Source organism: Bactrocera neohumeralis, chromosome 5 (assembly GCF_024586455.1).
Source record: "Bactrocera neohumeralis isolate Rockhampton chromosome 5, APGP_CSIRO_Bneo_wtdbg2-racon-allhic-juicebox.fasta_v2, whole genome shotgun sequence".
Classification (NCBI taxonomy): Eukaryota; Metazoa; Arthropoda; class Insecta; order Diptera; family Tephritidae; genus Bactrocera; species Bactrocera neohumeralis.
Genome location: NC_065922.1, coordinates 19,820,442 through 19,847,663, shown reverse-complemented (window position 1 = coordinate 19,847,663; position 27,222 = coordinate 19,820,442). Strand labels below are relative to the sequence as shown.

Sequence of the window (27,222 nt, the reverse complement as noted above, 5' to 3'; positions counted from 1 at the left end):
CAGTGTTAGTGAGCCGCATCCATACCAGTACAAAGCTTGTATAAGCGGCGACGATCTCCGTACATTAATTGTGAGTGAGAGCATTTCTCTGACTTACATAAAAGCTGTTTTCGCAAACAAAGAGAGCAAGAAGAATTAAAACTGCACTGCGAGCGTTTTTTACCAGAGTAATGCGTGACAATAATTTTTCCGCAATCATTGCGTCTATACGCAGCAAAGTTTGCTCTGCGGCGTGGCCTTTCGCTTTTCACTAAATCACTTAGCTTTTAGCGGGCCCACCTACTTTCCCGTCCAGCGGCCTTCAATGCGCTTTTGCGCGCCGCTAACCAGGTCGCGTTCGTTTAGCTATCGCGCCAACAGCTCATACATACATATGTATGTATGCGTGTAAAAACAAATGTTCGTTTGTTTGTATATATGTATGTGTGTGTGTCAGTAATTGCGAATATCTACGAATGACAAACTGCATAATGTGCCAGACCGAGAAACGAGAACGCCGCTTCGTGGCAAAATAGAAAAATGAAAATGAAATTTCTCACTCAAACTCACGTGTGGCAATGCGTGACTCGTGCGCTGCGATGCGGCGGCACAGCCGTGGGAGGCGCCATCGTATGGCATTATCGTACTCGTAACTTGCGCGCTGGCAATTTGAGTTGTTGTGGATGCACGTAGTCAATCAGCAAGCTTGTGTAACAAATGTATAAGTAAACACAAGTTAGAATTCTCACTTTAGCGTACAAATTATATCGAAGATATCGTTTAACCGGTTGCTTGGCGTCAAAATATTGTTGTGGAGATAAGCTCTAGAGCACGGTGCTGTGCTATGGTGGTGGGAGTCATGTATACAACTTGTAGTTATGAGTGTACGAGGCTTACTCTTGAGATTTGGGGGTTAGAGCATACAAAACGTTATATTGTATATACCTAGTACCTTTCTTAAGAAAGGTTTCTAGCATTATTAAGCTCGCTCAACTGCCGATAAACGATGAACTTGATTTAAATTTCCAATAAAAAATACCATAAAATATACTTTTACATAATATACATATACATATTCATATATATTCTTCATCACACACCTTACAATAAGTTGAGCCTTAAAAACCTCACAAAATTTCTTTGGAAAGTTCTCTATCGCGATTTCATAGAACCTGAAACAGCACCCTCCATCAAAGATGTGCCTATTTTTCAGGTTTTATTTCATGTTATTAAATCTATAGTTATAATAATGTTAGGTAAAATCAACTCAAGGCTGATAACAAATTATGTATCAAAGAGAGTATTGCCTTCTTATCACCAATCTAAAATCTATTTATTTACTTAAAATAAAACTACTTTATTGCAGTGCCTATAGAGTTAATTGTCAATATGTCGTGTAGATTCTCATAATATTGACACAAGCCCGGAAAGGGACTAAAATAAAAGTATTCTAAAAATGTCCCAAAAAACTTATTTAGTACAAAATAATCTCAAAACCCTTTATCAAGGTAATACAGGGTTTGTCCGGAAAGTAGTAGGACTGATTTTATACCGCCGCGACTGTACTTCGGAGCGTGCACGCAACGACTGGATTCGGTAGAGGTCGTTCCTAGCTAACGAATGAGTGGTTGTCTCTGAGCACCTGTGAGTGTTGCAAGCCGAGGTACACGATTAAATGCTGTGTGAAACTCAGTAAATCTTCGACAAAGACGTTTGATATGATTAAGCAGGCTTACCCAGATGTTGCTTTACCAAGAAGTGGTGTGTTTCAATGGCACCAGGCCTTTTTGGAGAGCCGGGAAGAGGTCGCTGATAGAAACCGAAAGAATGAGCAAATCCAAAGTGAAAATGGTGCTTATTGTCTTTTTTAACATCAAAGGCATCGTCCTCTATCAATTTGTTCCTCCTGGACAAACCGTGAACGCCAAGTTTTACACGTAAGTCCTCAAGAGACTCAAACGAGGGGTCAATCGGGTCTGACAAGACATCGCAGCCGATTGGAAGTTGCACCAAGTTTGACAACGCCCCGGCTCACACCGCTTTTCTTGTGAACAGCTACCTAACCAAGGGAGGCAATCCAACGCTTCCGCAGCCGCCCTACAGCCCAGAAGTGGCCCCCCGGACTTTTTTTGTTTCCTTGCCTGAAAAAGCCGATGAAACATTTTAAGACGACAGAGGGTATCCAAGCAGCATGCACCTCGGCCCTCAAGGCTATTCCGGAGAATGCCTTCCGTGACGCCTTCAATGCTTGGAAATCGTGCTGGCAGCGCTACATCGACGCAGAAGGAGCCTATTTTGAAAGTTTTTAAAAAATTGTAACGATTGATTCAATAATCGACTCAGTCCTGTTACTTTCCGGACAAATCCTGTATTGTTTAGATTGAGAGATATACTAAGAGTTAAAGAAAAATGTATGTCTCAACGAACTAAAAACTATTAGCGAGCAGAGCATTGACGAATAAGTTATCAGAAACATCCAGAAAAAACTTTCGAGAAAAACTATCTGCGCGAGTCAATGGTGTAATGGGGTAGAATAGAGGGTAGGTTAGAGGTTAGACAAAGTGTGGGACTACAAAGAAAGGATCAAAGTAGGATAAGCTAGCGTAATTTTTGAAGATAGTAGATCATCTTAAGTTGTAAAAAATAATAGCTAACGCCAGAATTCACACATTTTATCCGGTTAAGAGTTGCTAGGCTAGTTAGAAAAGTGTGAAATTTGATTCGAGACACACTCACCCCTTCCACCATTTAGAGAAGTAATTTAAAACGTGATCTCTGAGCAAGAGCAATAGACAGACCCCACACGCTAACGTCAGTCTCTTGACCTAGGCCACTTAGTTGGGTCTTTGGAACAACATCATGTTTGACAACGATGCTCTCAGTTTTGCGGAATAATACCTCTAAACTTTAACAACTCAAAACTGCAAATTATATTGATTGCAACCCTCGTAGCTACCACCCCTTTACTCACCACCTGGTAAAATAAAAGGTAAACAGTATAAATTACTAATAATCGCAACAGAAGCATTGCAAAACTCATGCGCATCAGAATAAACACATTTTCGCAATTTGTGTTGAGTGCAATCGTGTATGGAGGTGTGTACTCGCCACTTTTCACTCAACGAGCGCTCATTCAACAGTTGTTTGCCACTGTCCAACGCAACGAGCGGCAATTTGAGTAAAATTTTATGAAAACATTTTCAGACAATTCAGTGCTTTTATGAATTCACTACGGATAAGTTGTTGGCGCGTTTCAAAACGGTTTACCGCTAACAAATTTCTAAAAACAATAAAATAAAAATATTTTAACAGCAAAATGACAATGAACAACTGAGTGATACTTAAATGTCATTGAACGCATTCTCACAGATTTTTTTTAGTTTTTGCTGCTTTTCGCTTAGTGTGAAAAATATGAGAAATTGAAAATTAAAATAACAAAAACAAAAAATTAAAGTGTTGTTTACAAGAGTAAAGCGCTAGCAGTTAGTGATTGCTACAAAGTGTAGTCAAATAAATACGAGTATCTACATATGTATGTGAGAGAAAAGTAAAAAATAAAATGTATGTATATACATATAGATGTGTGTTCTAAGTGCACAACGACAAAACAATTTATATAATGAGCAACAACAAGCGTTTTTTAAGCGTGGTTTTAATGACATTAATTTCGAATTGGAAATTTAAAACACAAAATATTTAAAAAACATTAAAATATATAATAAAGAAATTAAATGAAAATAATATTATATAATAATGAAATGAATAAAATATTAAAAAAAAATTAATATCAAAAAAAATATTAAAAATAATATCAAAAATAATAAAAAAAAACTGAAATAAAATATAAATTAAAATTTTCTGCAGTTGTTTTAATGAAGTTTAAAACTCAAAATACTAAAAAAAACTTTAAAAAGAAAAAATTAAGAAAAAATAAAATTATATAATATTAATAAAATTTTAAAGAAATTTAAAAAAAATTAAAAAAAAATTAAAAATAAATAAAAATTAATTAAAAAAAGTATACAAAAAAATTTATATAAAATATATAATACACAAAAATAATAAAATGTTCACCACATCTTTATAGTACCGTAAATATGCATGTAAATATTCTAAAACGCCTTAAAAAAACCCTCCAATAAGACACTATTTATATAGTACGCATTTAAGTGCAATAAAGTAATTTTTTTGCTTAGTGTTATATTATATAAAATACAAAAGAAATTTGATATGTGAAATATGATTTGCCAGAGAGCATGTTCGTGCCAACAAAAACTCGCGAGAAAAATTGCATAAAATGTAATGCAATAAAACAATTAAAAGCAAATGTGTTTAATGAGTGTAAATATTATTTTATACATATACATACATACTTTTATATATATGTATGTATGTATAAATAACATTTGCAACGAGCTTTCGCCTTCATTTGCCATACATGCACTTTAACAGTAGAACAAAATTCGAGTAAAACAGTGTTGCCACAACCGAAAATATTTAAATTAAAGTAATTACAACCTTGAATCTCATTGCTCTAAACCTGTAACAGGAAATGGTGTTAAGTATGTTGGTCGTGGGGGAGAGGTGGCAAGCTAAATCTTTCCCAAACTCACTTTTGCTTGTAGAAAATGGTGTAAAATTGTGTGGATATAAGGTTAAATTAAAGTAAAAAAAATATGGAATATAAATATGCCGAAATAGTTATATCTGCAGAGCAGCACAGTAGCTTTTGTTAATGTGTATGTATGTACATACTATGTGCTCCAGAAAGGGCACTTTACATTGTAAAGGGTGATCCATTTCGAGGTTTCCTACTTTTTTAAAGTAAAAACACAGAAACTTCAATTCTTTTGGGGAAAGTTTATTATCATTCGAAAGAATAGTCTTTTATTTTCGTAATAAGTTGAACGATTTGTAAACGTTGTTAGTCTTTCTAAGTCATTCCATGGTAAAATGACAAAAAATACTGAACAAAAATAATATGACAGCTTGACACGACTCACAAGTGATCTGTCAAAAAATGGCTATTGAAAAAAGTACCTCTACTTAGATCACCCGATAAATGCCAACAATGTTGGCCCTTTTGTATTCATAATTGACTGTTAGAACTTCAGAAAAGTCAGCGATGGCGCTTATCCAAAAAAAAAGCGGTATTTTTATTGAACTCATTTTTATTGAAATTGAAATGAAAAATTTTGATGACTCATTTTTTTCCTATATTATTGACAATGCTACGGCTGCTACTATGCCTTTCTCTTATATCGAAATTCAGTATATCGATTTATCGAATTTAACGACGGGCCTTCAACGTAATCGCATCTTTGACCACCTCTACACCAGAACGAAAACGTTGATAAAATTTGTGCGGTGGAAATGTCAACTATTATCGCATCCATAAACTGAAAATTTTATTGGCGGCCCAAATTACATTTTTGCCTTTATCGTAGTAGAACTGTAAATATATCATTTTTTTCTCTTTTTTTTCTCTCTCATGTTTGCGACTTTTTCTATAACTCACGAACGACTAAAAAAAAACGACAATCAATCAAACACGTGTTAGCGCGTGAAATGAGCTTTCCAAAAAGGTATAGCATGACCCGATGCGACGAATAAAACTAGAACTACGCGCTTTCAACGCCAACTAGCGAAAATACCGCAAGACTTTTTTGACAACCTAATATTATATCTAAACTCGGACATCCGGATAATTGCACATACGAATATTAACTGTTTAATATCAACAGATAATCCAAACCTATTTCCGTCACATAACCTAAAAAAAAAATATTTTAAAAAATTTACACAGTTCAGATGTCATGCTATTTATCGCATTCCCTTAACCTGAAAATCATAATAGTGCAAACCCAAACTTACTACTTTTCTTTTAGTTTCAAAATCCACAAGAACTTTGAAATATATCATTTTGCTCTTCGATCTGCTGTTTTTCCTTCTCTCTCCCTTTACTTTTTCATAAGTTGTGTTATTGCATCTACTAATTTCTCTCCTATTCTCATTTTATTCTTTATAACATGCATAGGTTGGGTATCTCAAGGTGTTACATCGGTTTCACGGCTTAAAATAAATTGGTTTTCTCATTGTCTTTTTTTAATTCTATAACATCTTCAGAATATTGTCCTAAATGATCAAGTTAACCCAAGCCAAAGGGATTTAGACCTTTTGATAACCTTTAACATGAGATTTATTTCTAAACCTGATTATATTGACTCACAATTAAATATACTTGTAGAAATATACATAACAACAAGTAAGGAGAGGATAAGTTCGGGTGCAAACGAACATTTTATACTCTTGCATCCTGCAACTTTCATTAAAATGTTTTTAAGCTGGATCGGAATCAAGAAATTTTATATAGATACTGCCACAATATATGTGACCTTTTACGAAAACGGGGCTTAGGAAAAATCTCAAGGAGAACCAATGAGATAACGAGAAACTGACGATTATTTTTAACAATTTTCCCAGAAAACTATTTTTCGCACGTTAGCCCCCTTTTCATACGTCACATATAGTCTATAGATACATACATATACTATATATGCCATATACTGATCGACATGTTTGGCATAAGATTTGTTAGAAGAACGAAAATCATTATATAAATGTATTATAAGGAAGTTGGAAAAGTATCGATTCGATTTTATTAATGTTCCCTGAGTTTCATTCTGCTACCTCACAGACCATCACCAATCATATGGAGTAGTCAGCCGGATGTTCATGAAAATTCTGACATTAGTTATACGAACCATGGCTTTGCAAATTTTATGGTTTTTTTTTAAAAAAAGTTTTCAAGCTCAAATTTCGATATGAAGTATAAAGTCGCCCGGAAGTACGAAAATCTTTATGTTAGGTATATGAGGGAAGTATTGGCCCGATCAAACGATTTTTGATACACAGAGTAACTATTGTCAGGAAAGGATTCTCTCCGAATATCAATTATATATCCCATACATTGACCGATATTTTCGGTCAAAAGTCAACTATAGATACTGGAGTCCACATTACCGATATTTGGGGGCTTGAACAGTGTTGGTTGGACTTGGAAATTTTTGGTCACAAGGTGGCATATTTTAAAATAATTATTAGTGCGAATTTTTATCCGGTTTGTCCACTGGAAAGTGAATATGGGAAGTAGGCGTGGTTTTAGTCCGATTTCGCGCATTTTCGCACTGTTACATAGGAATATATGAAGAATGATTTCGGTTCCCGAAATACGTGATTTCACCAAAAAGTGAGCGGTGCCACGCCCATCGTCCAGTTTTTAGCCCGTCTTCCAGACATCCCTTTCACACCATTTTGAAGGTAAATATTAACTTCTCTGGCTGGAACCAAACGCTATTGAGGGGAATAAGTCTTCGGCGCATTTCAGGGTAAAAAAACTGATACAACATCTTTAAATAACGGTGCCCATTGACAGTTCCTGTTACACTATTTTTTTTTTCAAAGAAGTATGGTCTGAGAATACACCTTGACGAAAATACACACCATAAAGTGATTCGTTCTTGGTGAAGTTTCGTCTGGTGGATTATTTCTGAATTTAATTTACTCTATATACGGTAATTTGACTTCCGTTTAGATCAAAATGGGTTTCATCAGACATAAACAGGCAATTTGTCAAGTTATTGTCTTTTTCGGCCATTTCAATCATTTTTTTGCAAAATGCCCTGCGAATAGGCAAATCTAGAGGGTTTAACCGGCCTATTATATTGACTCAGTACCGAAACAGGTTTAAGTCATCATGAATTATCTGTTGTAATGACCGTCTGCTAACTCCAGGTTGCGCTGATAGGTTAAAGCTCTTGACGATACAACAACCGCGATTTGTTTTTTGAAAACAAACTTACGGGTCTCGATGGAATGGTCTTCTTGCAATACTTCCAGATTCCGCAAGGATGCTTACCAACATCATAATGGTCCATCTACTCAGGAGAGTACCGGCAAAATTCCGACTGAACTCCCTTAAGGCGGAAATTGCGGACTGAAAAATATGGTACCACCACACTATCCAAGCCCTTTTTACAGCACTCCAAGCATTCATTTTTATAAAATCTAAAAAATAACCTGCCAAATAATAAAAAAATAACACGATTCGTGCGCCACCCTGTATGTATGAAACTATACCTACATATACTTTTCTATAATTCCATTTATATAATTATCCTTAAATTTCTTAAGAAAACATCCGAACTTATATCCATTCGGAAGCGACACCGCATTTTTAGGATTTTTTTTATTTGTGGTACAACAAAACAAAATTGCCTAAAATATCCACAAAAAAGAACCAAAAGCGTGAGTAAATACTGAAAACGTGACAACTCTTATCCTTTTCCGTAGCTGTTTTAATATAGCATCCGACTTTTGAAAACGGAATCTTTCTACCAAAATATATTTCACAACAGTTTTTGTTGTTTACGCTTAACTGATTACTATTACTTACTCCACAAGCGATTGCTGACGTATTCCACTCAAACGCCGCTGCTCACTTGCACATTGCATTTGCTGTGTGTTCAGCAACGGATGCCAATATACCCATCCACAGCACATGCATATGTGAGCGGCGCGTTGCCACCGTGGCGTATGCGGTTGCACGTGCACACGTACGTTTCTTCGGCATTTCGACGTACCTGAAAACTTGAATCATCCCTGAATGGGTGCGAGTGTCAACATGCATGCTTTAGGCGCGCACGCTTTGTTGACTGAGGCAGCAAGTGCATTGGCTTTTTTTCCTATTAGAATGAAATGCCGCATTTTTTAGGTTTATAGTACATGCGAGTAGTATTTCATGATGCAATGAAAGGTGTAGACACTTTTGTGCCAACGTGATGGTCTTTTGCAATTCTGCGAAATTCTCAATAAGAATGGCGTCGTACACATTTCGACTCCATATACATATGCATATGATAAATTTATAGTATATATGTACACATGGGCTCAAAATGCGATCACCGAGCGCCACAAGTGACCCAACGTGCTGAGCAGCCGACTTAAAAATGTGTGGAATATTTTTTCAAAGTCAACTGTACTTCCAAGAAACGTCAAAATTAAGCTTTTGAAAAGATATGCGTGAATCATGTTCATCACTTGTGAGGTCAGATGGGTTGGATATGCAGGAGAATAGTAGGGGATCGCAAGGCCAATCCAGGAGTGGCAAGGATCTAAGTTGAATCAGAGCTAAGTTTTTCTCCCAAAAATAGCGATTTTTGTGTAACAATTTACTATTAACAGTTGCTTGCAAAATCGAAATTTCCATCCAAAATTTTATACCTTCAATCATTCCCGGACAAATAAATCTATGAGGGTCATATGAAGGTTTCAAGTCAATCAGTACAGCCGTTTCGGAGAAGTTTTCTCTCTGAAAACAGCTTTTCGATAAAAACGTTTTTAAAGGTTTAGAAGCTGATTACACTAGGTTAACACATCTTCTTCTTCTTCTTTTTTTGTGGTAGACATCGCTTACGCGATTGTGGCCATTCCTCCCTTCCGCTGTTTGGCGCTAATTGGAGATTCCAAGTGCAGCCAAGTCCTTCTCCACCTGGTCTTTCAAACGGAGTAGAGGTCTTTCTCTTCCTCTGCTTCCCTCGCGGGTACTGCGTCGAATACTCTCAGAGCCGGATCCATTCGGACGACCTAGCCAGCGTAGCCGCTGTCTCTTAATTCGCTGAACTTTGTCAATGTCGTCGTAGATTTCGTACAGCTCATCGTTCCATTAACGGCGGTATTCGTCAATGCGCAAATGATCGTAGATCTTCCACAGAACCTTTCTCTCAAAAACTCGAAACGCCGACTCATCAGAGGTTGTCATCGTCCATGTCTTTGCACCATATGGAAGACCCCCTCAACACCCCTGAGTGACTTGTAGAATTTAGTCTTTGTTTGTCGAGAGAGGACTTTACAATCAATCAACAGTGACAATGACAGTTGTTTGATGACAGGAGATATTTCGTCTTGCCCTCATTCACTTCCAGACCCATTTGCTTCAGCAGTTATACGCTTTTTTAGAAGATTATACCTTCCCTATTCAGATCTGCAGTCCGAATTTGTTTCTACAATAGGGAGTCACTTGGTCTGAAGGCGGAAGAAGGAGCCACCATTCACTCGGGAATGGACAGAAACGATTCTTTCGCACATGGCTCGAGCAGCTCACGACTTCCGGTCTTAGACCAAGTATCCTCTCGGTAAGGAAAAAACATCCGTTTAAAGGCGGGCTAAAGTGAGAAGGCGGATCATCCCTCCCTAGAATTGTGCGCTTGGGACCCGCCACGTAAAAAGCACTTCGCCCCAATCAAAAGGACAAAACAGCCTCGGATGAGAGACCCTCCTTACAAATATTGGGTGCAGGTAATCGAGAAAAGCTTGGAGAATTTTGTGCGGTAGTCAACTTTCCAATTTCGATCTCAATCTAAGATCCATGCACATATCTTTTAGAGCAAGTCCTCTTGGATCCAGTAATTTTTAGATAAATATCGAAAAGTAGAATGGTGAGATCAAATATCTAATGAATACCGACGGTCTCTATTTCCTTTTAAATCTTTTTTTCCACTAAAATAGATTTTTAAATATGTAAAGTGAAATCTATTTTGAAGCAATAACAATTCGAATATATTCTGTCCTTCAAGTTTAAGTTTAGCAAGCTAACCAAGCTTGCAATGAGAAACATCTACTGTTATTGAATAGCTCGGAAAATAGACAATACAAAGTTTTCCTTTCAAAAGTACACTGCATGTTGCCAGAATAGGAAATAGTAAAAGCCGCAAAAGTAAGTCGAGCAACAAAGTTTTGCTTTGCGAGAAGCACTCTCAATTACTTATACAATCTAACAACCTTCCTGAAACCATACAGGCAAACTGAAATAAACCGAACACACCCCCTAAAGCGTGCACCCACATGTTTACTTTTAAACAGCCATATACAGGCATCCACATTTGTATGTAAGTATGTATGTATGTATGTATTCAGGCGGCCCACAATTCAATGTGTATCCTTATGCGAGAAGCTGGCAAACTTTAAGCATAGATATGCTGGTTATAAATATTATCAATGCTTGCACGAAGGTAAAAGCAAGACTTTCAATGCCCTACGCTTGCCGATTGATCTATAAATAGTTTGAACAGCAGCAACCCTAACCTCACTTCGAAATCGTTGCCGAACACGAGTATACACCTTCGTGCGTGTGTATGTCGGCGTTGGTGTTGGCAGCGCGCATTGCTGGACACGCCGTCCGGCGTTGAGAGAGCGCCAACGAGAGAAAGTTCATGTGCAAAAGCTAAACCAACGCGACCGAAGAACGTGCAGACATGTGTGATGTGCTGCCTGCTTTGAGGCCCCCTGCTGCACTGCTGACGCTCGAGCGTTTGGTGCCGGCCACATCACACGCGGCACATACCACGAAGAAAGGTGCCGTTGGTGTGGTGCTGATTGGCATTGATGTTGGCGATGGCGGTGAAACGTGATTGTGCGATAACACATTTGCGAATAAAACAAATTGTAGCGACTTTGGAGGCTCAGTCGTAGGAATAACGTCGCACAGCATTGTAAGGATTAAAAGGATAACGGCGCGAAACAATTTCGATCTCACAACAAGTGATAAATATTTTTGATATTAATAATATTTCATAAAAAAATGTGGTGAATAATTGATTAAAATATTTAATAACTGTAAAAAATGATTAAAATTTTGAAGAGAAAAATATAAATGAAACCAAAACGGACTGAAAATAATTTAATGAAATATTAAAAACAGTTAAGACAATTTTTATGCATTTTTAATAATATCACCAACTAAAAAAAAATACTGAAAAATAATTTTAATAAAACTCCAAAAAGTTATAAAGTGTATGTTTCACCCAAAAATATTGATTAAATAATTAAATTTTTTATTTTTGTAGTTCTAATAAGCCAGTTTATGGAACAAAATATATTTTAGTACAAATATTATTTTAAAAAAGTACTAAGGCATAGTTTTTATGCCAAAGAAAGTGTAGTGAATTTTCGTAAAAATACTTTTTATACAAAAACAATTTTAAAATAAGTGTAAGAACGGGTTAAAAACACCGGATTAAAAATGGAGGGCGAATCAACGGAATCTACACACAACACAAAGGTGTCGGACTCCGCTTATTCCAACAGCTGCAGCAACTCGCAGTCGCAACGCAGGTAAGATTGAACGAAAAAAATATTATTTTGTACTTTGTTTTTAGAATAATTTCTAAGGCTTGAAACTATTAAGGGGTTACATGGGTTTCCTCGGCTAAAAAAGAGCCTTTTTTTAACAAAACTTCAGTGAAAATTTGGCGACATTTCTTTTTAAATAGTTGTAATCGAAAAAAATCCTTCGTTCAAGTCTTTAAGAATTGTATCCCAAAGACCTGTGCAAAACTTCATGAAAATCGGTTGCGTAGTTCTCGAGAATTCATGCCAACCGACTTCAAAAACACAGTTTCGAGAAAAACGCGTTTAAAGACGGTCCACTTATCCAGCTAGCCTCGAGCGCACAAGTTCTTCAAACTGTATATCCGAAACTATTACTCGGATCAACTTAAGAATTTAGGACACTATTCTAGAGAATTAAGGTAATAAAAAATGAATTTTTGTAACCCGTAAACCCATGTATCCCCTTAAAAATGCCAGTAGAAAAAAATTTTTATATTATCAAAAAAAAGTAGAGTAAGCAAAAATCCTTAGGATCATGATAAGATCAAAATTATACAAATTATTCTTTTCGGCAATGGCAAACCTCGGTGGATATTTTTGCAAACAAAAAGCAAAAATTCATGTAGTCATTAAAGTAATATACTCGTAGGATTTAGTAGAAAGAAATCCATTATTTTTCCATTAAATTGAAGGCTTTATTTAGCTTAGTTAAAAAGACGAGATTTCGTTCAAAAAAGTACAATTTTCAAGGTAATTTCATAAAAATCTCGTGCCTATTGACGAAAAAAATAGAACGGTCGATTTTCACAAGCTTCTCTTGAGGCGAATTTTTCACCAATAAAATCATTTGTCATAGAACAGACAGAAACAGAGTGTAAACACTTCGTGCAAGGTCCAAACTATGGAATAGGGGAAGTATAAGCTCCGCATCTGCTACCGAGACACTATCGATGTGAATTTCCTGACTGTCAATGAAAACTGTGCAGTCAGAGATCTTACTGGCATCGTTGGAATATCGGAAGGATTAGTAAACACCATTTTGAAAGATCATTTGGGCATAAGAAAAGTAAAAGCAAAATTTAATCCAAAATCACTCAATTTTTTCGGAAAACAGCGTCGCGTTAACGTCTGTGAAACAATGCTTTTCGACTACCAGGATTTCATGAAAGGTATTATTACTGGCGATGAGTCTTGGATTTTTGCTTACGACCCGGACACAGACGATCAATCGGCCGAATATCGTGGCAAAGGTGAGCCGAAGCCGAAAAAACCACGTATAATCAAGGTTATATTAACAGTTTTCTTCGATTATCGAGGTTGGTGGGTGGTGGGCACTCCGAATTTCTTCCGACTGGCCAAAATGTCAATAATGATTATTATTTGAGTATTATGCGTCATTTGCGCGAAGCAATTCGTAAAAAGAGGTCGGAATTATGGACCGATAACTCATGGTTTTTGCACCACAATAATGCACCGTCGCATTGATCCTTCGTAAGTTTTTCGCCAAATTTTCAACCAATATCGTGCCGCAACCACCGGTATTTGCTGATTTAGCTCCGTGTGACTTCTGGCAATTCACCAAACTCAAACGACCGCTTCAGGGAATTTGTTTTGAACCATTTGAATGTATTAAACGTGGATAACTACGAGCATTGAAGGTTATTCCGAAAATTGACTCTAACAACTGTTTCGAGGATTGGAAAAAATGTTGGCACAAGTTTATTGGATACCAAGGGGATTACTTTGAGGGGGACGACATAGATTTTGAAAAATAAATTAAGAATTTTTAAATTATGAACAAGGTCTTACTATTGTTTGCTCATAATAGTAGATCGATCGTGTAGCCTGATTAACGATTGGCCTTCCAGAGCGTGGTGCATCTTTGACATGAAAATTATTGCAACCGAATTTACTAAAATTGCGTGTGGATGACAGTTACAGTACCAGGACCATAAACACTATTCACATTTAAGCTGGTTAGCCTTCGTTGTCCCCTTCATAGAAAAAAAAACTGCAAAATATGGCGTATTTTATCTTTAGTGGTCTCTATCAATGACGCGTGCTTAAAAATACTGAGTTAAGTTATCAGAAAATAGTTCAAGATGTTTTTCAATACGAAATCTTATCTTTCAAATGACGTTACCCACTCGCAACGTATCCTAAGCTTGGTAGTAGCAGACCGGCAAAACTATATGCCAGGCGATGGCTCAAAACTTGTTAAACCCCAGGTTCTAGTAGTCTTTGTTAGTCTATAAACTATAAACTGAAGGATCTTTTAAATCATATTTGCTGAATGCTTTTGTCGTTTCTAGATCACATTCAAGGTAACTATCATTATCATTCCTTCTTTGAGGCATCACATGATGATGAGATTTAGGTGTAGCATCAGAACTCAGAACATTTGCGTTTGGCTCGATTTTTTCAGTTAACGCCAATGGTGATTCACAGTTCATTTCAAATCATGGGTACAGTATAGTATAGTATCTGGTACTACTTTATTTACTGTGTCATCCCGAATATGGAAACGCAATGCAGATCTTCACACTTTCTTCGAAATCTTTTAAAGTTTGAACTGTTTTCGATTCGACAACTATTGATGAGTGGTATATCGAACAAACAACTGGCATAAAGCATTTAATGCTGCAAATAAAGATGAAAATAAAGATAGATAACTCTGTTATCTGACATCCACATACTCTCTTCTTTTGAGACCAGGGGGATACTATTGTTTTCAGAGCATGGCATGTCATAACATTTTAATTTTTTTTCAAATACCCTAGTATTTGTTATCACCCAACTCTCTCACAATGCACGTTTCTCATGAGAGTCATAGTGAGAATAGAACCAGTACAATTGCAAGCAATATCACATTTATTTGCACTACTTAAAACGTTTGTTGTTTTGTAATTAGCTATGACTAACGACCGGAGCACATTTTGTTCCATAAATATTATTGTATAACCACAAATCCGTAAGCCAATGCAAAACCTACGACAAAGTGCACAAAACAACAATAAATGAGTGTTGCAAGTGTTTTCCACCGCATTAGTTTACGGCGAATCCAACTATAAAAACAATGAATGTTCTAACTAAAAGCAAGTCGTTAGTTTTAAATAAAACCAGAAACATGTACCAATAAACGTGACCGCTACTGACTGTTTGCATTCAATGAGTGCTCATACATATTGTGACTCGCGCTCGGTTAGCGCAATTGAGTGGTTTTCTGCTTCACAATGCAAATAGGTGAGAGAGATTTCAAAATAGCGAACACGAGTGGTTGAACACCGGCATGGGCACATACTCGGTTTAAAGTGCATCACTATGTATTGTATGTATATACGTATATATACTCAACGTTGTTGCTAATTTTATGATCAGGATTTACTTTATCTCAGAAGAAAAGTCATAAAATGCTTAAAAATAGTTTTGGTATATTATTTACAGAGAGAAAACTCATTCTATAATAGTTTGAAGAGAAAGCTTCATAATTTCTGAAAAGCTTTTTTGGACTTTTCAGAAAGTACACAAAGTTTTTAGTATTATCCAGAGAGATTGTGACTATGATCTTATTAGAAATATTTAGGACTCAAAGTCTTTCTTTTAAGGCAACAAATGCAGTTTTAGTAATCGTCGTCTTTATTTGCGTAGACACCACGGCTATTGTCTAGTTTACAAAGCGAGCCAGTCCTTCTTCCTTTTTCGCTGTGTGTCGCCAATTGTAGATTCTAAGTGTAGCTAGGTCTTTCCCCACCTTTTCTTTCCAACGTAATGAAGGTCTTCCTCTTCCTCTGCTTCCCCCGGCGGGTACTGCGTCAAATACTCTCAGTGCTGCAGTGTTTTCATCCATTCTCACGACATGACCTAGCCGACGTAGTCGCTGCCTCTTAATTAGCTGAACTATGTTAATGTCATCGTTAATTTCGTACAGCTCATCGTTCCATCGACTGCGGTATTCGCCGTTTCCAATGCGCAAACGACCATTAAATCTTAGCAGAACATTTCTTTCGAAAACTCGTAACGTCGACTTATCAGATGTCGTCATCGTCCATGCCTCTGCACCAAATAGCAGGACGGCAATAATGAGTGACTTATAGAGTTTGGTTTTTGTTCGTCGAGAGAGGACTCTACTTCTCAATTGCCTACTCAGTCCGAAGTAGCATTTGGTGGCAAGAGTTATTCTGCGTTGGATTTCGAGGCTGAAGTTGTTGTTGGTGTTAATGCTGGTTCCAAGATGGACGAAATTATCTAGACGACTCACGATCTCAACATATTTTATGGATAAATTCAACACAATGAGATATAGAAGATGATCTCAACATATTTTATGGATAAATTCAACACAATGGTAAATTCATACCAAAAACCATGAATGCGCCGTCACATTCTAGCTTGATTGAGGCTGACTTTTTAAGCAAACACTAAACTAGAGTCATCGCCGAGCCACCATATTCGCCAGATTTAGCTCCCTGTAATTTTTTCCGTTTTTGGAACCGAAAAATGAGCTTTGTGTTAGGTTAGGTTAAGACCAAAATATATCTAATCATTCCGTGAAGTCAAGAAAACTGAAGTATGAAATGCTAGGAATTCTTGGAGCAGATGATGCCAGATAACTAAAATTATTAAGGACCCGTCATAACTCTCACAAAAATATATTAAATATATATGTATATAGCTCAAAAACTCTGGCTGTGAACCATTAGAGAGCAGAGAGACCTTTCCTTTCATGGGAAGTCTTGTATATCCTAGTTCAACGACATTTTGTCTAGAGGTTATCAGTATATAGCCGAAGAAACATCAAAATTGTCAAAAACTATCGACAGAAAAACACTATATTCTATATTATTGACTGAAAGTAATGGCGTTTCCGAGATCTTAAAATATGCCTCGATATAAAAGTTTCGAGACAGCAAAATGCACCAGAAATCTTTCTGTATGGCCGAGCCTCTTCTTCAACCGATATAAGTTATAACTTGTAAGATTGATTTACATTATAAAATTCTGTTACCAAGCAGATATTTAACAACAACAAAAAAATGCGTAATAATTTAATATTTGTATGATTGAATTTCATTTCCAGCGGCAGTTCGAAATCACGTCTAAGCGGTAGTCACTCATCGGGCAGCAGCGGCTATGGCGGCAAACCATCAACGCAGGCGAGCAGGTATGTAACCAAATCCATGGCATGACCTGAATCCTTCTACATTATACATTATGACGTCAATTCAATTCTAACTGTTATTTAATACATTAAATTAAACTTCTGTTTTTGTTTTTGTTTCTTTTGGCCCGTTATTAATTTGTTTGGCCTAAACGCAGCAGCGACATGCACATTAAACGCGTCAAAGATAAGACACGCAAGAAGAAGAAGTTGAAGTGTTCAGCACAAACGAATATTCTGGAAAATCAGGACGATGTCCCGAACACCAGTGAGCCACAAAATGAAGAGCAAATCGCTTTGGGCTGTGACAAGGCAATCGGTAAATTGATACTTTCGTATCTCGTACGCAATAACCAAATTATTATATAAGTAACAAGAGCATGCAAAGGGCAATAATTCATTAAAAAATATGCTCATTAATTGTAGCGCAATGCAGTCGCCAGAAGGAGAATAAAGAGACGTCATTATTGCTGGAAAAGGAGACAACCGAACAAACTAAATCGGAGATATCATTGCAATTTCCCACACCATCACCGTTATCTAGTGAGTTCCCTAGAATAATTATGATCTCGTATTTATGTTTGGGTGTATAACAAACTTAGTACATTTTTGTGACAGTTCTGTGTTTAAGGTATTAAAGATATATAACATTAGTAGGTCTATGACGAATATTGTAAATTGTTATATTATACATAACATAAATATGAATTAAAGTTTTTGGTATGTGTCTTCGATAAGTTTTTTATCAATACGCCCAATTGTAGGCGATATATCGCTTTTATAGTCGAAAGATGTCGAAACATTTGACATATAGTAATTGCACTCAGAGAACGTATATTATCTCCTGCCGAGCCAAAAGTGGTGAAATCCACTAATAGAAAACTCATGGCTCTTGACAGTTTACACGCTTGTCCGTAGTTGGACCTTCTATTTATTATACGTTCTCTGGTAATAGCCTCTCGTGTATTTCAAGTTTATAGATTATGTTATGTTCACGAAATAGTTGTGCCTCATCAAATACCGAATTAGCGGGCTATTTAATCATACTCAATTACAACTTAGCGAGTTGAAAAGCCGACTGGACGATGTCTTAGTTGTGACAGGAAAAATATTGTCTATTAATAAAGTACTTCAAAGGAGTCTTAAAGATCTTAATCACACATGAAATTCTGTCGAGGAGTTTTTAGTAAGGATTTCCCAGACTTATTTCTTCTTCCATAGCCGAGACTTATATACATATGGATAATCCGATGTACAAGTATTAGAAAGTAGTTATGGAAACAAAGATTTAACCAGGAAAGTTTTCATAAAATATCGCCTGGGGCTACACTCTTAAGACATAACAGATTATAAATTAATATAATTGATAACCCTAGATGAACGAGCCCTATGTTCCACCTAGGAACTACGAGAAAATATATATATAGGTGAACCCAGAAGTACAACAAAGCCTTAAGGGGCATGGATTAACAGAATACGCTCTACCATATAGTAAATAGCAAAATAAGTGATTATCGTAAGTCTTCGAAGAATCAGCTTCTTAGAGAATCCTTAGTAATACGAATATATTCTTTTAAATAATTAATCCAGTTTACTAACTTATTCCATAAGACTAGTTTTCTTGAATATAAAATTATCTAATTCTGATTTCAATTTTCTTTTTTACTTTCAGCTACCACACAGCAAGGTGGAAAATCGGAGAGAACCTGCGAATCGGCACCAGGGAAATTGGAAAGCTCTGGCAAGGCGGAAAAACTTAAGGAGGTAAGAATTTAGAATTATACTTAAGTGAGTCCATAGATTACATAATTTTGATGGAAACGATGAATTAAAACAAGAAAAACTTAAAGGAAATAAAAAAGATCTTTATCTTGATTTTGATCGGTCAGTTTAAATGGCGGCTTTATGCTACAGTGGTGCTATCTGAACAATTTGTTTGGAAATTTTACCATACCATTAACAAATGGTTTTTTCGGCAAAATCAATTTATTTTATTCAAAATAGTCTCCTTCTGCTTCAATGCAGCTTTTTGCCTGGTCCAAAAGCATGACGACCGAGAGTTTTAGCTCGTTGGCCGGTATGGCCGCCAGTATGCCGGTGCAAGCCTTTTGAATAGTCTACGTCTGCATAACGCCATATCAGGTGAATACGGGGAGTGGTTAATGGTTAAATCGTGATTTTTCCTTTCGTAAGCCCAAATGTTCGGTCAAAATGCGATAAATCGATGTTTTGGAGATATTCAATTCCATTTCCATGAATTTCAATGATGATTTCGGCTGATTTTTGATGAATTCACGCACAGTTTCGTTGGAATTTCGAGTGATCACGGATTCCGATTGGTTCACATATTGATCGTCATTTATGTCCTCACGACCACTTTGAAAACGTTGAAACCACTCGTGCACTCTGCTACGGGATAGGCAATCATCGCCATAAACTTGTTTCATCAATTGAAACGTTTCGGTAAAAGATTTACCAATTTTAAAACAAAATTTAATGTTGGCTCTTTGTTCGAAGCTCATTTTCTCACCGATAACACAAACATACTGACACTTAAAAGGCAATAACTTCTCTTCCAATCAATGAAATGTCATGAAATTCTCACTGGGCATAATCGGTAAAGATAGCAGATTCTAACACACCAGTCGACATATAGATGGCGCCAACAGGGGGCGCTAGATTCAAAAATGTTCCTGTTTACTTTGGAACACACCTTGTATGTGTTATAAAAGTCCGTTCTAAAAAAATTGTTCGAAGATTATATTGTTACCTTGGAAAATAATCCATGCCAACTTCATGAAGATATCTGGTCAAATAAAAAAGTATTCCATACAAGGAATTGAGTTTCATCGATCAGGTTGTATGACAGCTGTATCCCATAATGGTTCGATATCGACGGGTCCGCCAAATGAGCAGTTTCTTAGGGAGAAAAGAACTTTATAAAAATTGCAGATCGATATCTCATATACAAACGGACAGACAGACAGACAGGCATGGTTAAATCGACTCAGCTCTTCACGCTGATCATTTTTATATACATACATATACATATATATATTTTATATCCGACGGTTTCTTCTGGGTATACGTATTACAAACTTCGTGGCAAACTGTTCACGACATCAAAACCAAACCGTAATTAAGTCAGCTTTACGAATATATATAGGCGAAATAATTCAAAGATTTTTCAAAAAACCGTCTTGAGGAATCGTTAAATAAATATGTGGTTCAGGACGCAGCGATTTAGATATTTATTTTACTTCAAGTAAAAGAGCATCTGAGGAATGATATTTGAATACACTGCAAAGGACCCCATTATACTTGTAGGACACATTCTAAATTTGTACCTGTAATAGTAGACTGTACAAACTTCTAAAATGTTTAAGGATTTCACTCGTCAGAGTACCTCAGCATTCCGCTAGAGCTTGTGAAATTAGTGCAAGAAAAAATACACCACTAAAACTCACTTTGAACCCCTGTTTAGTTAGCGCTTTCTACAATCAACTCTAAAACTAATATTTCTAAATCCTTCTTACGATAGGAGAGCTTCTGCTGCGTAATATCGATGCATGATGGCATAGTGCTCTTCACAACACCCAGCATTACCGATGTGCTTGGTTTTCCACGCGATATGTGGCTAGGGCGTTCGTTCATAGATTTCGTACACCCCAAGGATCGCGCCACTTTTGCCAGTCAAATAACAACCGGCATACCAATTGCAGAGTCGCGCAACAGCGCACCGAAAGATGCACGCAGCACCTTCTGCGTGATGTTACGTCGTTATCGTGGCTTAAAATCCGGTGGCTATGGCGTTATTGGACGTCCGGTGAGTTATGAACCCTTCCGTTTGGGACTGACGTTCCGCGAAGCACCGGAAGAGGCGCGTCCCGACAACAATCTCGTATCGAACGGTACGAATATGTTGCTAGTCATATGCGCCACGCCTATCAAGAGCTCATATATAGGTATGTATAAATGTTTAACTTAATATTTGTTGGCTCATTTGCTTCAGCGTATTTTTTGGGAAATTCTCTTGCAGTGCCAGATGAGATACTCTCGCACAAAAGCCCTAAATTCTCCATACGTCACACAGCGACGGGTTTAATCTCGCATGTGGACAGCGCCGCCGTCTCCACATTGGGCTACTTACCACAAGATCTTATTGGACGTTCAATATTTGACTTCTATCATCCAGAAGATCTAATGGTATTGAAGGAGATCTATGAAACAGTTATGAAGAAAGGACAAACAGCGGGCGCTTCATTTTGTAGCAAACCGTATCGTTTTTTGATACAGAACGGCTGCTATATTCTGTTGGAAACAGAGTGGACAAGCTTTGTCAATCCGTGGTCACGTAAACTGGAATTCGTTATAGGACATCATAGAGTGTTTCAAGGTAAGTTTTAAGAAAAATAGGCGCTGAACGTTGAAAACAAAAGTTTTCTTTGAATTTAAGGTCCGAAACACTGTAATGTTTTTGATTCGGCACCTGCAAATAAGCCAAAACTTTCCGACGAAGTACGTAGTCGGAATATGCGCATAAAAGACGAGATACTCAAACTACTGGAGGAGTCGATATCGCGACCTTCGGACACTGTAAAGCAAGAGGTTTCGCGACGTTGTCAAGCGTTAGCTTCATTCATGGAAACTCTAATGGACGAAGTGACGCGCACAGATCTAAAGCTCGAGCTACCACATGAAAACGAGTTGACAGTATCCGAACGAGATTCGGTGATGTTGGGCGAAATATCGCCACACCATGATTACTACGATAGCAAAAGTTCGACGGAAACGCCGCCCAGCTACAATCAACTCAATTATAATGAGAATTTGCAGCGTTTTTTTAACAGCAAGCCTGTTACCGCGCCCGTCGAGGTCGACCCAATGAAGAACGAACAGTCTTACAGTATTTCGGCTGATGCACGGAATACGCTCAGTCCGGTGCAGTGTTTCGAGGGCAGCGGTGGCAGTGGGTCCTCGGGAAATTTTACATCCGGCAGCCACATACACATGAGTAGCATTACTAACACCAGCAATGCCGGTACCGGCACGTCATCGGGCAGTGCACAGCTAGTCACGTTAACCGAATCACTATTAAATAAACACAACGACGAAATGGAGAAATTCATGTTGAAGAAGCATCGCGAGGCACGCGGTCGTTGCGGCGAGAAGAGTAAGAAGGCAACCGAAAAGGTGATGGAGTATAGTGGGCCGGGGCATGGTCTTAAGCGCGGCGGTTCACATTCATGGGAAGGAGATGCCAACAAACCGAAGCATTCGCATACCAATGTTATGGATGCGCAACGCGATTACGTGGATCACCACAATATGGCGACCAACTCGACTAGCAAAGCGTACGGCACGCTACAAACGACACTGGGCGAAACATCGTTTGCCGGTTCGTATGCTGCAGCCGGTCTTTCCTGCACGCGCAACGTTAATCTTTGGCCACCGTTCTCGGTTGGCATCAACACCTCGCACACATCGCAGACGGTGGCGCAAAGCGGGTTCACGCCGCAACACAGCATCTTCCCGACATTCTATTATATACCAGCGACCGCAGCAGCTGCTGCCGCTGCCGCAACACAGGCGCAAGTCAAACCCAACTTGGCCGACATGCCGAGCACATCGGCACAAGCTCTGCCGCTGCAATATATGACTGGGGTTATGTACCCACACCCCTCGCTCTTCTACACGCATCCGGCGACAGCCATGATGTACCAACCCATGTCGTTCTCAAATATGGCCAACTCTTTGGCCTTGTCCGAACAGGGCAACAGCGCGAGCGCATTCAAAACGGTTAGTACATATGCAACATATATTTCAGGGTTGGCAATTTATTCTTAAATTTTATTATCACAATCAGAATCAACCATGTATGCTGGCGCCGACGCCAACGAAGACTCAGGGCGCCTTCCACTCGATCACACCTGCGCAATTGCAACGTCCGTCATCGCAAGCGACATCGGTGAAAGCCGAGCCCGGCTCAAATATGGTAAGGTTATACGTTTTAAATGTACAGCAGGGAAAATTATTATTTACTTTTATACGAAGGCGCCTTCGGATTCATCGAAAAAGGGTATTGCTGACTCTCCCATTCCATCGGTTATTGGCGATTATGTGTCGGATCAACTCAATCCAAATGATCTGAAGGTGCGTAAGTTAATTATTTAGCTTAAGTAGACATTTAGATGAGTTGCTTAAACCAAATCTTTAGTTCACATTCTTTTTCAAGGCAAGCCTTGAGGTAAGCTATTATGTCAAAATAGAGAACACCGGGAAATGTTTGTAGTCCCACAGAAAAATTTTAGGTAACCATGTTTAACCCATTACTATACTAATACTGATCTCGGAAGAAAACTCAGGAGTAATCGTTTGGTAGTTTGACTCGTACTATGTTTTTCACGAGAGTTGTCGAAGGTGAATAAAATCAAATACCATGGTTTATAAATCTCCGTAGATTTTATCAAGTCACACTTGATATTATTGTGAGCTGACTCTGCTGGAAGCAAGTATTTGCAGGGGTTTTTCGATGAACATGGTAAACAAATTTATATCCGACCAAAAAATTTTAACTTGGTAGCGATGCTTACAGAGCATTTCCCTTTTCTCTTCAACAAGGGGCGAGAAAACTTTGTTGCTTTCGGTCACTGTCCGAAGTGTGATATTGTGAGAGCTCATCTTATCGGTGTTACGTAAGCATAATTACTTGACCGATCGCCGGCAGAAATATTGCCGTTTAACAATGTGATTGTTAGGGATTGTGGATCTGCCGTTTTCAATTTTATACTATATATAACAAAGGAATAAAGACTGTCGGGATTTTTTGGTTTAATACGTGTCTTTAGCCATTTACTTTTGGGGTCGTGGGACCTTCTGTTCTTAGTCGTAACCTGTAATAATGAGATTGAGACTGTTGTTTTTTTTGTTGTCGGAACGGGTACCTAATCCCCTTTGGAATGGTAAGGGTCACTCTCGTTTCTCGCAGCAACTCGAACTCTTCGTCTACAACAACGGGTTCTACGTTACCAGAATTGACCCGGATTTTATGCGGCCAAGGGCTGTTATTTCGAAGATCGAACACGGTTTAGATCGGTAAGTCTTTGTATAAGCTAAAAAATGTCAACATTTTTGGTTAAATACATGACGTCCAGTCCACAGAAGACACGGGAGAAAATTAGTCACCTAATTTTGTTGTGGTTGTAATACCATAAACTGCTCCTTTCCCTCATTGTCCAATAATAAGTCGAAACGTTTAGAAATTCAGTAGTAATTATGACTTTTTAATATATAAAAAATTATAATTTTATATTTTAGCAGCCAAACACGGATAGCAATGCCAATAGTGATGATATGGATGGTTCCAGCTTCTCATCTTTTTACTCCTCTTTTATAAAAACCACCGACGGATCAGACAGTCCACAAGAAAACGATAAGGACGGAAAACATCGAAAATATAAGGTATGTTTACGAAAGAGAAGGGTATTCTGCCTTATTGTTGTAGTGGCAGAGTTCTGCCGAGTTGACAGTCCTATCTAAACTAAACAAAACATGAAAAATAAATCATAAGAATTTACTTGAGTCATCATTATTTTCCGTTAAAGCAAAGTTAACCTCTTTCTTCCAGGTACAAACCGACTCTAAATCAATGGACAATGCAGAAGAAGACCAAACATTACATGGTGATGGTTAAGTACAAGTACACGTGAGTTGCTCATCAACGTGATGGCAAGTTTTGTGGCAACGTGACGATCAGTAAGCGGCAATTTTATTTACAAACTATTCCCACACAAGTCCACTTTGGCACAACTTACGATACGAAGAAGTGTGAGTCAAGCGTACAAAATCACATTGGAATATTTTTAAGGCAGAATTCAACTTATTCTGAATTTCAGATTAGCGCAAGTATTGTCGCTGGCATACAATTAAATGCTGAAAATCATAATTTGCGATTCGCTACGTAACAGTTGTGACGACGCTATGGTTATGAACCCCATTTTTTTTAACGGACGTAGTCTTCATTATAGAAATTGTTTATGTACATAAGAATATACATATGCAGAATTAAATTAAATTTAAAAAAAACTAAGGAAGTTTACTCTGTTACGCAACAAAGTGAAATACAATAAACACAGAATATATTTATTTAGAAAAGAAAAAAAAACCAAGAACTTACTTATATGCAACATATAGTTTTTCATTTTCGTTTCTTTTTCGGCTTAGCGCTACCACTCTCCGATTTCTCCTTATCAGTGGGTTTTTTAGCTGACTCCTTTGTTGTTTGAAATTGTTGCAAATCGGCACAAAAAAGCACAGCTTGCGCCCAACCCGCATACGGACCGTAAATGTTACGTAAGTGATTTGCGATTTCTTCATAAATGCGCGGCGTGACGGTTTTCACCGTCGCCAATTGTTCGGGCATATAAACAGTTTGCGCAACTTTATAAATGTGAGTATCAATTGGCACTGCCTCCAAGTGACCCAACGACATGAGACAAATGCAATCGGCCACTTTGTAACCGATACCAGGTAAGCGCACAAGTTCTTGCCGTGCATCAGCGTAGGACATCTCACGCAACTTTGTAAACCACGATTCACCGCCAAACTCTAGAATTTTAGCTACAGTCTGCGCGATAAATTTAGCACGATAGCCGAATTTGGCTTCGCGCAAATTGACTTCTAACTAAAAAAAGAATTAAAGATTGTTTTTTTGGTACATAATTATGATATACAATATGAAAATCATACCTCCTTCTGATTTTCCTTTAAAGCTGAGAGCGTGGGAAAAGTAAACTCCTCTCTTTCATTAAAATGTCCAATGCTTTGACCATATTTTGAGCAAAACCAATCAATCATTGCAGAAATTCTTAAATGAGAGAGGTAAAAAATCATGAAAGAATTTTTTAGTACAAAGAAATTGACTAAATTAGATTTAAATTATAACATCAATTCCTCGATAAGATATTCTATGAATTTTTACAGTAGTTTTGGAAATACAAACAAATAAATATTAAAAAATACAACTACTTCTACGTTTAAAAATATAAGTTGCATTAAAAAACACCTTTGCTTTGAGGACGCATTGGATGCATTATTTAAAAGTACAATAGCTTCTCACCTTTTAATGTGATTGTTTTGGCTGCATATGAATGATAATATATTTTCGAGTGGTTCTTGATCCAGCACACGCACAGCTTTAATATGTGGCGTTATGGTATCAAAGTGATTGTGTGCCGCGCGCCACTTATCCATATTTTTATTTAAATCGAAATTAAGGCGGAAGTAACGTTGCAACAATTCTCGATAATACTCCGCTTTGTGTGTATTTGTTTTAGGCACATCCGGTGCTGGAAAGACTTTATATGAAATAGCGGAATCTGTTTGACTTAACTGCCAATATGCATTGTAAGCTACTCCTTGGAATAATGGCATTTTGGTATCAATCAAATTGAGTTTCCTCCAGCTATAAAGGACGCATAGATGGTTAAAATATTAAAGGTCATTAATAAGCAATCTCACCGGAAACTCTGCCCTCCAACTAGAGTAACCTCCAGATTAAGCAATTTGGCTGGTATTGCTATTTCGCCAGCAAAACAAAGACCCATTTTAAAATAGTATTTGATATTACTTTTTGCTTTGCATTTAAATTTGAATTAAAAGATTTGTTTATACGCCTTGCAAAGAACAGCTGAGCGGGATTTATATCAAGTTTACGAAACGGTGTTGGGAAACGCTCAAATAAATATTTTATCTTATTGGTCTTTCGCGCAACTAACTGGATAAACCATGTGGTTCAGAAATTTTTTAATTATGGATATCAAATATAATACACATTTTGTACTAGTATTACCTATTTTTCTTTTTTATTTATTAAATCCTTTACGATGTTTATTAATACATGCTTGTTGCAAATGATT

General features: G+C 37.4%; 2 protein-coding genes across 4 annotated transcripts; one reads left to right on the top strand and one right to left on the bottom strand.

Annotated features, from left to right (window-relative positions):
• The first annotated feature begins 3,187 nt into the window (after positions 1-3,187).
• LOC126760024 (period circadian protein) lies at positions 3,188-25,454 on the top strand. Of its 3 annotated transcripts, none has more exons than XR_007667144.1 (14): positions 3,188-3,540; positions 11,883-12,150; positions 17,225-17,308; positions 17,464-17,624; positions 17,732-17,848; positions 18,978-19,069; positions 20,847-21,270; positions 21,345-21,701; positions 21,762-23,104; positions 23,172-23,300; positions 23,360-23,458; positions 24,626-24,766; positions 24,933-25,132; positions 25,201-25,454. XR_007667144.1 is itself a non-coding variant. In XM_050475351.1 (13 exons), exons 2-13 carry the CDS (start codon positions 12,059-12,061, stop codon positions 24,996-24,998), a joined length of 3,108 nt encoding a protein of 1,035 aa, XP_050331308.1. In that variant the 5' UTR covers positions 3,188-3,511; positions 11,883-12,058; the 3' UTR covers positions 24,999-25,454. The 3 variants fall into 3 exon arrangements, 1 of the variants encoding a protein (XP_050331308.1); XR_007667143.1 differs by having other exon boundaries at positions 24,623-24,766; XM_050475351.1 differs by having other exon boundaries at positions 3,188-3,511; positions 24,623-24,766; positions 24,933-25,454.
• On the bottom strand, positions 25,400-27,119 carry LOC126760026 (N-glycosylase/DNA lyase). Its single transcript, XM_050475352.1, has 4 exons — positions 26,825-27,119; positions 26,424-26,768; positions 26,054-26,171; positions 25,400-25,988 (listed from the first exon to the last, which is right to left on the bottom strand). Exons 1-4 carry the CDS (start codon positions 26,908-26,910, stop codon positions 25,503-25,505), a joined length of 1,035 nt encoding a protein of 344 aa, XP_050331309.1. The 5' UTR covers positions 26,911-27,119; the 3' UTR covers positions 25,400-25,502.
• Between the last annotated feature and the right edge of the window lie 103 nt (positions 27,120-27,222).